This window comes from Oryctolagus cuniculus, chromosome X, assembly GCF_051225735.1.
Source record: "Oryctolagus cuniculus isolate XC-2025 breed Fujian yellow rabbit chromosome X, ASM5122573v1, whole genome shotgun sequence".
NCBI classification, from domain to species: Eukaryota; Metazoa; Chordata; class Mammalia; order Lagomorpha; family Leporidae; genus Oryctolagus; species Oryctolagus cuniculus.
The window spans coordinates 78,199,875-78,213,717 of record NC_142888.1 but is presented as its reverse complement, the minus strand read 5'-3'; the positions used below and the strand labels follow the sequence as shown (position 1 = coordinate 78,213,717).

The 13,843-nt window shown below is 36.4% G+C and overlaps 1 protein-coding gene across 3 annotated transcripts in view; it reads left to right on the top strand.

The window, feature by feature from the left end:
* Positions 1 to 13,843, top strand: part of HTR2C (5-hydroxytryptamine receptor 2C) — a 355,567-nt gene that overhangs the window by 269,526 nt on the left and 72,198 nt on the right. For 2 of the 3 annotated variants that reach the window (XM_017350005.4, XM_089324678.1), the window contains one exon: positions 5,087 to 5,287. In XM_017350005.4, coding sequence (XP_017205494.1) covers positions 5,087 to 5,287 — 201 coding nt within the window. The remainder of the gene's footprint in view (positions 1 to 5,086; positions 5,288 to 13,843) is intronic. The other variant, XM_089324679.1, reaches the window with a different exon arrangement.

Sequence of the window (13,843 nt, the reverse complement as noted above, 5' to 3'; positions counted from 1 at the left end):
GAAAAACTGACCATTCCTAGTATACCTATGGGACACTACCAACTGTACAAATGCATAATAATAATAATAATAATAATACAAGGAGTGGAGGAAAAGAAAGCAAGAAAGTAATAAAAAGAATACTTAGGCGCTGATGCTGTGTCATAGTGGGTAAAGTCACTGCCTGCACTGCAGGCAGCCCATATGGACACTGGTATAAGTCCCGGATGCTCCACTTCCCAGCTCTACTTCCAATCTAGCTCTCTGCTATGGCCTGGGAAAGCAATAGAAGACGGCCCAAGTCCTTGGGCACCTGCACCCACGTGGGAGACCTGGAAGAAGCTCCTGGCTCCTGGTTTCAGATTGGCTCAGCTCTGGCCGTTAAGGCCATTTGGGGAGTGAACCAGTGGATGGAAGCTCTCTCTGTCTCTGCCTCTACCTCTCTATAACTCTGCTTCAAATAAATCCTTTTTAAAAAGTGATCTTTTTTTAAAGGCAAATACATAAAACAATAATTGTAGATATATATCAATGAGCATAAAAGGTATAAATATGCAATTTGTACCAAAAATAACAAAAGAACAGGAAGATGTAAGGGAGCAAGAGTACTTTAGGCATGGAAAGCCATGACACTCTGGCAAAAAAAAAAAAATGACTTAAATCAAAGATCTCTGTAAGTGAGATCCCAGTAGAAAAAATGGGCCATGAAAGAAGGAGGTACCTTTCTCTGAAGGGAGGAGAGAACTTCCACTTTGACTATGACCTTGTCTAAATATGATCAGAGTCTGTGAACTCAAAAGTCTTCCATAGCCTTCACAACTCATGACAAGAGCCTAGGGTGATTACTGAGGCCATAAACAAGAGTGTCAATTTGTTAAGTCAACAACAGGAGTCACTGTGCACTTACTCCTCATGTAGGATCTCTGTCCTCAATGTGCTGTACATTGTGATTTAATGCTATAACTAGTACTCAAACAGTATTTTTCACTTTGTGTTTCTATGTGGGTGTAAACTGATGAAATCTTTACTTAATATATACTAAATCGATCTTCTGTATATAAAGATAATTGAAAATGAATCTTGATTTGAATGGAATGGGAGAGGGAGCGGGAGATGGGTGGGGTACGGGTGGGAGGGAAGTTATGGGGAGGGGGAAGCCATTGTAATCCATATTCTGTACTTTGGAAATTATATTTACTAAATAAAAAATAATTTTATTGGAGTATTTGCTGTGGGTTTAGCTTCCTGCGAATAGCTTGGGAGACAACAAGAGGTTCCATGGGTTCATGCCTACCACATGGAAAACATGGATAGAGTGCATAGCTGATGACTTTCACATGGCCCAGCCCTGTTTCTGTCATTATGAATTTCTGAAGATCCCTCCTATGTACCTGTAACAACAGAGCCCCAAAATACAGCAAGCAAAAATGTTGAGAACTTAAGGGAGAAAAAGAAAGATCTAGAATAATACTTGGAACCATCAAGACCCCATTTTCAATAGTGGCTAGAACAGGTAGACAGAAGATCAATAACAAGATGAGGACTTACCACTGTGATTCTAATAGACATGTGTAGAACTTTCCATCCAACAGCAAAGAGGATTATCTGGGATAGTCTATATGTACAACTATTAAACAGGTATCAATATATTTTAAACTTTGTTATTCATAGCATCATCCCCACAATGGAGAGAAACTAGAAATCAGGAACAGAAAGAAAATTGAAATATTCACAGACATGGGGAAATTAAACAATACATTCAGTACTGTACAGTATTAAATATGAATGGATAAAATAAGAAACAGCAAATGAAATTAGAAAATATTTTCAGAAGAGTGAAATGAAAACTGTTACCAAAAATTATTGGATGCAGAAAAAGCAATACTCAGATAGACGTTTACAGCTGTAAATGGTTGCATTTACATAGAAGAAAGATCTGAACTCAATAACCTAAATTTATGCCATAAAAAATTAGAAAAGGAAACATAACACTATCTTTTAACTATCAAAAGATCCTAAATGGTACAGATTAAAATTGAAATACACAATATAGAAAATAAGAAAAAAAAGAAGAAAGACAAAAGTTAATTCTTTGAAAAGATCAAAAACAGTTAAACCTTTAGAAAGAGTGACTAAAAAATAGAGAAGACGCAAATCACTAAAATTAGCAATGAAAGTGGGGGCATTACTATTAACTTTATAGAAATAAAAAGAATTGTAAACCAACACAATGAACTACTGTTCTTCAACAAATTAAATAACTTAAATGAAACAAATTCCTAGCAGCACCAAAACTTCCAAATGTGATCAAGAAAACAGAAAATCTGAAGAAATTTCTAATAAGTGAAGGCATTTGAATCAGTAATTTAAAATCTGCCAACAGGTAAAGCTTAAGTCCAGATGGTTTCACTGGTAAATTTTACTAAACATTTAAAGAAAAATTAGCACCAATCTTTCTCAAACTCTTGTGAAAACCAGAAGATGAGGGAACACTGTGTAACACATTCCAGAAGACCAGCATTATCCTAATACCAAAGCCAGATAACAATAGCACAAGAAAGAAAACTACAGGATCAATATCATTTATGAATACAGAAGTAAGAATCCTAAACAAAATATTAGCAAGTGAAATTCAGCACCATATTATACAACATAACTAAGTTGAATTTATTTCAGAAATGTAAGTGTATATAAAAATCAATGTAATATCTTTTGATTATTATTTATAACCCTTGTCTATATTCCTGTAGAACAATGGTCTTTATGATCTTTACTTGTTGCATATTATGGTTAGTGGTGCATTAAACCTATGATTATAAAGTAAATTGAAATTATGTTATTGCAAAAATTAAAGGAAAAAAAGAATGAAGGAAGATTGAGGGAGGGTGGGTAGAAGGGACATGTAGTTATCTTCTTAGGATTGTATCTATGAAATACGTGAAATCTGTTCGCTTTATATTAATAAAAATAAAAAATTTAAACATCAACATAATGTATCATATTAATAGAATAAAGGTGAGCAAACCATGTGATCATTTCAGCTGGTGCAGAAAAAAGCATTTAACAAAATCCATTATCCTTTCATGATTTAAAATAAATTCACACCTGCCCCCCATGTAGCACCTCTGTCCTTAATGTGTTGTACTATGTGAATTAACGGTAAAACTCCTACTCAAACAGTACTCTACACTTTGTGGGTCTGTGTGGGTGCAAACTGTTGAAATCTTTACTTAGCATATACTAAGTTGATCTTCCATATATAAAGATAATTGAAAATGAATCTTGATGAAAAATGGGATGGGAGAGGGAGTGGGAGATGGGATAGCTGTGGGTGGGAGGGAGGTTATGGGGGGGAACGCTGTTATAATCCAAAAGTTGTACTTTGGAAATTTATATTTATTAAATAAAAGTTTAAAAATTATTTTTAAAAAATTCAACAAACTAGGAATAAAAGGCAACTTTCTCAATATCATAAAATACATTTATGAAAAACCCACAGCTTATATTGTACTCAGTAGTGAAACATTGACAGATTTCTCTCTAAGATCAGGAAAAAACTTGCAGGAAGCTCATTTTCATTACTTCTTTTTAATATTGTATCAGAAATTCTACTTAGAGCCATTAGGAAAGGAAAGAAAATAAAAGGTAAGGGCTGGTGCGGTGGTGCAGTAGGTTAAAGCCCTGGCCTGCAGCTCTGGCGTCCCATATGGGCACTGGTTTGAGTCCCATCTGCTCCACTTCTGATCCCGCTCCCTGCCAATACAACTGGGAGACCTGGAAGAACTCCTGGATCCTGGCTTTGGATCAGCTTGACTTTGACCTTTGCAGCTATTTGGAGAGTGAACCATCAGATAGAAGACCTCTGTCTCTCTCTGTTTCTACCTCTCTCTGTAACACTGTCATTAAAATAAATAAAATAGGCCGGCACCGCGGCTCACTTGGTTAATCTTCCACCTGTGGCACCGGCACCCCGGGTTCTAGTCCCAGTTGGGGAGCTGGATTCTGTCCCGGTTGCTCTTCTTCCAGTCCAGCTCTCTGCTGTGGCCCGGGAAGGCAGTGGAGGATGGCCCAAATGCTTGGGCTCCTGCACCCGCATGGGAGACCAGGATAAGCACCTGGCTCCTGACTTCAGATCGGCTACAGCGAACTGGCCATAGCAGCCATTTGGGGGAAGGGGGGTGAACCAACAGAAGGAAGACCTTTCTCTCTGTCTCTCTCTCACTGTCTAACTCTGCCTGTCAAAAAAATAAAATTAAATTAAAAAAAGAAAATGGAAAAAATAAATAAAATAATTTGTTTAAAAAAGAAAGGCAGAAGAAAATTGGAAAGGAAGAAATAAATTATCTCCATTTGCAGAATACATAATTTTATATGTGAAAAACCTCAAAGAACACACACACACAATACATCTAATTAAATGAATTCAGCAAGGTTTCAGGAAACATGATCAACACATGAAAATCAGATGTAGTTCTATACACAGCAATGAACAATCCATAAAGTAAAGTAAGAAAACAATTCAATTGCAAATTACAAGAGCATGCAAAAAAACCTCAACTGATGGTAGCATCACCCAAATAAAGGAATAATGTACTTAAACATGCTGCAAACTAGATGAACCAAAAAACATGCTATGTGAAAGAAATTAGACACAGTAAGTCTAATTATGTGATTATTTATATGAAATATCCAAATTTGGTAAATTCATAAATTAGTAATCAGATATAGAGACTGCCTAGGGTTGAAGGAGAAGAAAATGTAGAGTGACTGCATAATGAGTAAGAAGTTTCCTTTTGGCGTGATGCAATGTTTCAGAGCTACACTAGAGAGCGTTGATGGTTGCACGATATTGTGAATGTACTAAATGCTGTTGCATTGTACACTTTAAGGTGATAAATTTTACATTCTGTAAAGCTTATCTCAATAAAAATTCATTGCAACACTGAAGTTTCATCATTATCATCACTATGGAAAGCAATACTTCCCAACTTTCACTTTCTTTAAAAAGCTTAAATTATCAGAGGAAAACATAAGTAGACTATAATTTAAAACTGTAGTCAGTAAAATTTGCATAACATATTCTTGTCTTCATTCTATTCTCTTTCAGATTATGTCTGGCCACTACCTAGATATTTGTGCCCCGTCTGGATTTCTTTGGATGTATTATTTTCAACAGCGTCCATCATGCACCTCTGCGCTATATCGCTGGATCGGTATGTAGCAATACGTAATCCTATTGAGCATAGCCGTTTCAATTCGCGGACTAAGGCCATCATGAAGATTGCTATCGTTTGGGCAATTTCTATAGGTAACTAAACTTTCTTGGCCATTAGAATTGCAGCGGCTATGCTCAATACCTTCGGATTATGTACTGTGAACAACGTACAGACGTCGACTGGTAACATTTGCGTTTAATCGGGATGTTTAAGAGAATTATTCTTAACCTATTTATCTGATAATTAGGTTAACAATAATGAAAGGAATGTAATGTATATGAATATTGTAATTTAAAGTTTACATTTATGCTGTTAAACTGTTTTATGCATTTATATGCCAATGAATTCTGCAACACAGATAGAAAAGCATTGAGACAATTAAAATGCTTTAATGATGCAAAGCTATAATTTTAAAAATATGAAATTTAAAATTTGGAAAAGATACAGCTATCTTTTTCAATTGAAATTTAATGATGCAATCTGAATCTGTATAAAGTATGTCTAAATTTATACATTATTAAACCTAAAATATTCTATTTCCCGTAAGATTTCATTGTCATTTTGAATTCTGGTTATACAAAATGAGAAGAAAGCTATTAGATTTTTTAAGGATTGGGGGAATTTAAAGGGAAAGAAATCATTATCTTATTGCTCATAAGTAACATATTTCCAAGTACCTAACAGTTGGAATTTAGGGCTTTTGCAATCCACATCATTTTTGTTCCATTTGAGCATATATTGTTTTTCATTAAATAGTTTCCCTTTGAACATGTTTCTGTTCAAGTTAAGTTTGCAGCAATATTAAGACCTCCATATAATCTCCACGGATATCATGTAAAGATTTTGACTTTGTGTTTACTCCCCAGATAAGCTTAAATTTTAGCATTGTTCTATTGCAGTTTTCTGTCTGTGTATAGTACAGATATCTTTAGATAAAAAGCCATGACAGTTCTTAAAAAAATGCATCTGTATACACAATTTGACTTACAAATTCAAAGCTTTACACTTTTTACCCCCTCCAATCCAAAGAGCTCATCTAAAAAGATATCAGCTATTATGATGCCTACAACAAGAAATACATGGATATATTAAATCAGCATACTGGAGACATCAGCTTCTAGTACTGACTGATTGGGTAACTCACAGTGATTCTTCACGGAAGACAGCTAAAAATATGGATAACATATAAAAATTATTGTGAAACTTATAAAACAGTAAAAGATTATTTGGCCAAGATTTTAAAAAAATACAAAACTAGGAAAATGGCTATGAGTGGTAGCTCATTGTTGTCAGTTAAGCCAGACGAGTTGAGAAATTTATTTCACAGTCCCACAAAAAAGGAGGGCCAAAGTAGGAATATTTGCAAAGGATTAATCAATCTGAGCTCAGTTTTGAGATCCCAGAGGTATTTGAGGAATAAGGATAGTACAAGTTATCTGTGTAATGGACAAAAATATTAAGCCTTGAAATTAGATTAAGGTGATTTCACATTATTTATGTTTCCTTTTTTTCTGTTGTTGTTGGAATAAGTGAGAGAGAGAGAGAGAAAGAGAGTGAGAGAAAGAGGAAAGAAGGAAGGAAGGAAGGAAAGAGGCAGGGAGAGAGGGAGAGAGGGAGGGAGGAAGGGAGGGAGGGAAGGAAGGGAGGGAGGGAGGGAGGGAGGGAGGGAGGGAGGGAGGGAGACATGAAGGAAGAAGAAAGAAACAACTTTATCCTGGACTTTAAGTTATTTCTTTCAATAATTTTCAAAGGTATCACTGAAATACAATGATAAGCATATACAGAAGTCCAATACAGCATGAAATAGTAAGGGGGCAATAAAAATGCAAATTAACCAATTGGCACATAATTAACAGATACAGGCTTTAAACAACAATTTGTAAGGTATACCTGGAAATTACAAGTTAATTTAAGTATTTCACCAAGAAAATGTAGACTATAAAGGGTAATGTTCAGATATGAGAAACAATTAGAAAATTTACAGAAGGATAGAAAATGCAGCAAAGAGTAAGAAGATAATAGACATGCAGTATAAAATGAGTTATGTAAGGAGAGAGATAAATAGCAGAAAGCAATATCTGAAGAACTAATAGTGTTTAGAATTAACAAAATAATTCACCAAATCATAAGTAAAATGAATAAATAGTAATCATCATCTAGACCTATAATAGTGATGTAAAAGAAAGAAAGAAAAAAATTAATATAAGTCTTATAGGAAAAAATAGAGATCAACATCAATGGAAGAGTCAGATGGATGAATGCTTTCTTTTTTGTGAAATTTTATTAAAATAAAGTATACATATCATGAATTGTCTTCATAGCAACAATGAAGTCCAGAAGATGTTAGAATGATAGTGTTAATGTGCTGAAAAACTTGAATGCTAAACTAGTTTATATAATCAGCAAAATTATGCCTCAAAAATCAGAAAGTCAATCTATGCCCCCAGAATGCCTCCTGTATCTTATCTTTCAATAACATCTTAAATAGCAGTTTTCCCTTTAGAGGGGTCTGTGAGTAGAATCCAACACATCTATGAATTTTACACTCTTAAAAACAAATCTATGCAATAAAATGTACAAATATTAAGTGCATATATTGATGAATTTTGCAAAAGTATATACCTCTGTAATGAACACCAAGAAAAAGATATGGAGCCTCTAAACTGTTTTGCTCTTTCTTCAGTATTCTCCCATTGATTCCTACCACTCTGACCTATATAATAACAGTTATTTTGCCTGTTTGAGAGCATCATATAAATGGAAGCACATAATATATACTCTATGATTTATTCTCTTAAATCTGACTTCTTTCCATCAATAATTGGTCTATATGGTTCATCCACATTGTTACATTCATCATAGTTGGTGTTTTTAATTGTTGCATTACACAAAAATAAATTTATCTTCTAAATGTTGATGGACATTTGATTTGTTTCCCGTGTTTGACTATTAAAAAATAAAGTTGCCATAAACATGAGTATCCATGTTTTTTGTTGGATGTAATCATTCATTTCTGTTGTGTATTTACCCAAAAGAGAAATCTGAGAATCAGACTTGTTTAGTATGTGGTGTCAAAGATTTTTCAATACTCATGAAATAAATTAGAAAAACTACCAACAATAGCAATATTGTTGGGATATAGATGTTTATAAATGGCATATTCAAAGATTTATACCCCTTACATAATAATTTTAGCCTTTTTTCTTGCTTTATTATCTTTGTTATGAATCCCACATTATGTAAAATTAATATGATACATTCCAGCTTTCAAGAAAAGTAATATATATGTATGTATATATAAAACAGTTCCATGTGAAGTGAATATGGTAAAATATTAAAAATTATAAAGGCTTTGTATGCTGATTGAACTGTATATTATTCTATATTATTTGAAATATTTTTAAATAAAAAGGGAAAAAATAAATGTAAGACATGTAGGAAAAATAAATTTTTTTACCAAATTTACTATTGCTAGTCTTAATCCAGAGCTAATATATTTTTGTAAGGGCCAGATAGTAAATATTGTAGACTTGGTGATGCATGCGCAATCTCTGTCACTTGTACCTTCAACAACCCCTTTAAAAATGTGAACTAAACTCTTAGCTCATATTCCATATAAAAATAGCCAGCAGGTCAGATTTAGACCATGGTCATAGTTTGCCAAACCTTGTTCTCACTAAATGTATTGTGATAAGTGTGTACTGATAGTTCATTATAGCATTTATTCATTTTTAGTTCCCTACTGATTTTAATATTGTGTGCTCTATTTATGTTTTTTAAGCATTTTCTGTCATTTTCTGGTTATATATCTTTTCTAGACTTTTGTCTACTTTCAATTTAACTGTCTTCCTTGCTTACATTGATTTTGAGAGTTATTTTTATACTCTAGACAAGTCCTTTCTCAAATGTTTATTGAAAATATTTTCTCTCAATCTATGCTTAGCTTTACACACTTAATAAAGTTCAATTTGTTATTGTTTTCTTTAATGATTAAGAATTTTTGTATCCAATTTGACAAGAATTACCCTACCCAGAGTCCAACAGGAAAATCTCCTCTTTTTTCTTTTTTTGGTTTGTTTTTGTTTTATCTTAGGGACTTGATGATTTTAGCTTTCACATTTAAGTATAAGAGCAATCTCAATTTAGTTTTTGTGTCTGACATGAGCTAGAGATTGTGTATATTTCCCCATATGGCTATTCAATTGACTTGGCACCATTGATTGAAAAGATTATCTTTGCCCACTGAATCAGAATGCAGTCATACTCACAAGTCAGGTGAACTTATGTACTCATTTGTTATTTCTAATGGGCTGTCTGTTCAGGTTTAATTTTTTTGTAAGATTTATTTGTTTATTTGAAAGTCAGTTACAGAGAGAGAGGGAGTGATAGGGAGAGAGATCATCCAACTGCTGATTCACTCCCCAGATGGCTGCAACAGCTAGGGATGGGCCAGGCCAAAACAAGGAGCCAGGAGCTTCATCTGGGTCTGCCATGTGTGTGGCAGGGGCCCAAGTACTTGGGCCATCTTCCACCACTTTCTTCAGGTGCATTAGTAGAGAGTTGGATCAGAAGAGGAGCAGCAGGGACTCAAACTGGCATCCTTATTGGCATGCTGGCATCACAGGTGGCAGCTTTACCCAGCTACACCACAATGCCAGCCCTAATCTGTTCAGTTTTACTGATCTAATATTCTCCTTACTAGCATTAAAATGTTCTAAGTACTATAGGATTACACTGTCTTGTTATCTGCTGGAGTAAGTTCTTCAGCTGTATATATCTTCAAAAGTGTTCAGGCAATTTTAGTCTTTTCATTTTTGATTGAAACTTAAATGAGCTTGTCAATCTCCAAAATAAAAAGTATTGTTTCTTTAAAAGACACACACACATAGAACTGCACTCCATGTTAATCAGTTAAATGAGAATTGAAGTCTTAAAAATACTATGACTTTCAATCCATAAACACAGGAAAATACACATGTTCCACCATTTAGGCCTTCTTTAATTGCTCTTACATTTTATAATTTTCAGTTTAGAGGTAGTGTACATCTTTATTAGATTTATTTCTAGCTTTATGATTTCCTAGGATGCTATTATAAACAGTATTGATATAAAACAGCTCCCAAAGCTAGCTGAAGGAGTTGCTATAGAATCCCCCAAACCTGGTCTGCTGTCCTAATGTGCAGACAATCAGACAGGTTGACAGTGATATGGGGGACAGGGAGTTAGGTTGGAATAAATAGAACTGGCATATTTGCTCACAACTTTTGTGTAGTCCTGCATTATGACTTGCACCCTCTTACCTGTCAATTCAGTATGCCCACTTTCTCATGATGTTCTTGTGTCTCATCCATGACCAAGAAGGAGGAGACGCCATGATGGCCACATGAAGTTAAGCTCCACACTGAGGCACCATGAAACTCCCAGAAAGCCTCATGAATACTAAACTCCACCTTGTTTATGCATTCAATTAGGAAACTGCCCCTTATCTCATAAAAGAGACTGATAATGTTGGATTGGCTCTTCTTTTGTTCTTGGATCCTGGGCCATGATTCTGGATCCTTCTCACTTTCCTCCTCCTCTCTTCCTGAGTAACTCTCTGAACCACTCATTACAGGCATTTCTTCTTGTGGGGTGGCCCACATTTGTGCATGAATATGCATTCACTTTCTCTCTGTGTGTGTTAAATAAATACTGTTCTCACTTGTACATTGTAGTTATGCATCTGTTTTGAATTCTTAGCTCTGTGGAGTCAATAACCTGGAATGAAAATTAAGATGCATATGCTTATAACAATAGAAGAAAAAAAGGTATTAATTACAGAGTATAGACCAAGGGCCTGGGCAACTGTTACTAAACAATCAGGCCTGCACAGCTCAATCAGAGAAGTCCAGCACATAAAAGGTGGCGGCCTCTTGACAATGGGACTCAGCACCAGTTGAGTGGAGGCTCCTTTGATAGCTGAGCTGAAGTCTGCCATTCCAAATCATTTCATCTCTCCTCATTATGCTCTGGAAATTCTTTTTTTAATATTTTACTAAAAAACGTTTAAGAAGAAAAAGGAAAAAGACTCTATCTAGTTTAGTGGAAATATAGACAGCAGCTATAAAAAATAATTGAATGGAAAAATGACCATTTCACCCATACACAGTAAATTTTAAAATAATCACAGATCAGTAAATCATTGTTAATGATTGATTTGACAAAGTTATAAAATAAAGTTTTACAGCACTATACTTGCTGCAATACTGATACACACATTTATTGTTTGGTTGGTTGGTTACATTTTAGTTCCCACATAACAGTTAGAACATGTGGTATTTGTCTTTCTGGGTCCAGGTTATTTCAGTCAACATGATGTCCTCCAGTTGTGTCCATTTTGCTGCAAGTGGTAGAATTTCATTCTTTTTGTAGCTGATTAATATTCCACTGTGTATATATACCACATTTTCTTTATCCATTTCTCTGATGATGGACAGCTGGATTTATTCCAAATTTTGGCTATTGTGAACAGTGCTGCTACAAATTTGGTGGTGCTGGTATCTCTTTGATACATTGTATTCAAGTATTTCAGATATATATACAGTAGTGGGATTGCCAGATCATATGGCAAGTCTATTTCTATTTTTTTGTGGAATTTCCACACTATTTATCACAGTGGCTGCACTAACTTAAATTCTCACCAACAGTGTATAATGGTTACCCTTTGTCCACATCCTTGCCAGAGGCACCTGAAATTCTTATGCAAATATTACTATTCAGAGACAATTCACAAGTATTTCACAATATCAGTAATTGGTTTTTGTCATTTAAAATATGAAAAGAAGGGAAAGGAAGGGAAGATGCTTTTATTATGGTTACACAGCTATCTCTCAATTCCCAGACTCCTCAAGGGGAGGGAGGAATCTTCAATCTTAAGACTGAAGTTGGGGCTGAGAGGTGTGTGTTCAGTTAGTGCCCAAGTTGCTAGTTTATCTTCAGTAGTCGTGACCATCTTTGATTGTTCAGTGATATCATATCCTTTTAATTTTAATGATGGCAAAGTGGGCCTCATTCAGTCTGGGAGCTACAGGCAGGTGGTAGTTGCTTTCTTCTCAAGGTCTTAGGTTCCTGGGGGAAAATCCTCCTGGAGACAAACCTCAAATGTTTTCTATTGGGGAAGCAAATGTTCTCAATGAGTCTCATGATTAGAACCTCATAGGGCCGGCTGCACCACTCTCCCAATTCAGAGAACTAATGTTTTTAAAGAGGCAGATTTGCAAACAAAAAGCAGGGCAGGGACACTTTTAAATAAAGGAAAGAGGGGACCAGGCCGTGGCACAGAGGGTTAAAGCCCTGGCCTGAAGCACCAGCATCCCATATGGGTGCTGGTTCGAGTCCCAGCTGTTCCACTTCCAATCCAGCTCTCTGCTGTGGCCTGGGAAAGCCATGGAAAATGGCCCAAGTCCTTGGGCCCGTGCACCCATGTGGGAGACCTGGAAGAGGCTCTTGGCTTTGGATCGGTGCAGCTCCAGCATCCCATATGGGTGCTGGTTCTAGTCCTGTCTGCTCCTCTTCCAATCCAGCTCTCTGCTGTGGTCTGGGAAAGCAGTACAAGATGGCCCAAGTCCTTGGGCCCCTGCACCCACGTGGGAGACCCAGAGGAGGCTCCTGGCTCCTGGCTCCTGGCTTCGGATCTGCGCAGCTCCGGCTGTTACAGCCATCTGAGGAGTGAAACAGCGGACGGAAGACATCTCTCACTATCTCTCTGTAACTCTGTCTTTCAAATAAATAAAATAAATTGTTAAAAAAATAAACAAATAAATAAAAGGAAGAAGGCTGAGAGACCTTGGGAGACTATGATGTTATGGCATTTAGCATCTGTATCCAAGGTGCTGCACAGGGGCTGAGTTTCACTATTGCTTTTCTAAAGTTTATTTCCACTTGTTTGTTGCTACTATATAGAAAGAAAGAAATATGATTCGTGAGTACTTATTCTGTACCCAGCTATCTGGCTAATTTCACAGCATTTCTAAAAGTTTGTAAATAGATTCATTGGAATTTTTTACATACACGGTGATGTCTCTCATGCATAATGACAGACTTCTTCTTTTCCTGTCTTCCTTTTTTCCATTAGTTCACCCCAAAGTGGCCGCTACGGCCGGCGCACTGCACCAATCCAAAGCCAGGAGCCAGGTGCTTCCTCCTGGGTCTCCCATGTGGGTGCAGGGCCCAAGGACCTGGGCCATCCTCCACTGCACTCCCCGGCTACAGCAGAGAGCTGGACTAGAAGAGGAGCAACCGGGACAGAATCCGGCGCCCCAAACGGGACTAGAACCCGGTGTGCCGGCGCTGCAGGTGGAGGATTAGCCTAGTGAGCCGTGGCACTGGCCTTATTGGAGTTCTTATGGATGTTGAGTGTGGGCCTTCTTTTTCCTCCCCCTACACCCTTTCTGTAATATTGATTGGTGGAGGGCTTTTTGGGTGTGGATCCCTCCCAGAACTTCATCATAGCCCCCTAGGTGAAGGGCAGATCTGATTCTTATAAGCTGCCCCCAGGGAGAGGGCTGGGACCCACCCAACCAGGTAATTTAACAATAGCAAGACTTTTGATATGTAAATATTAGCTTGCTTCCAAGACCTGCTTCCTTGTTCAGTCACACATTTTCTCC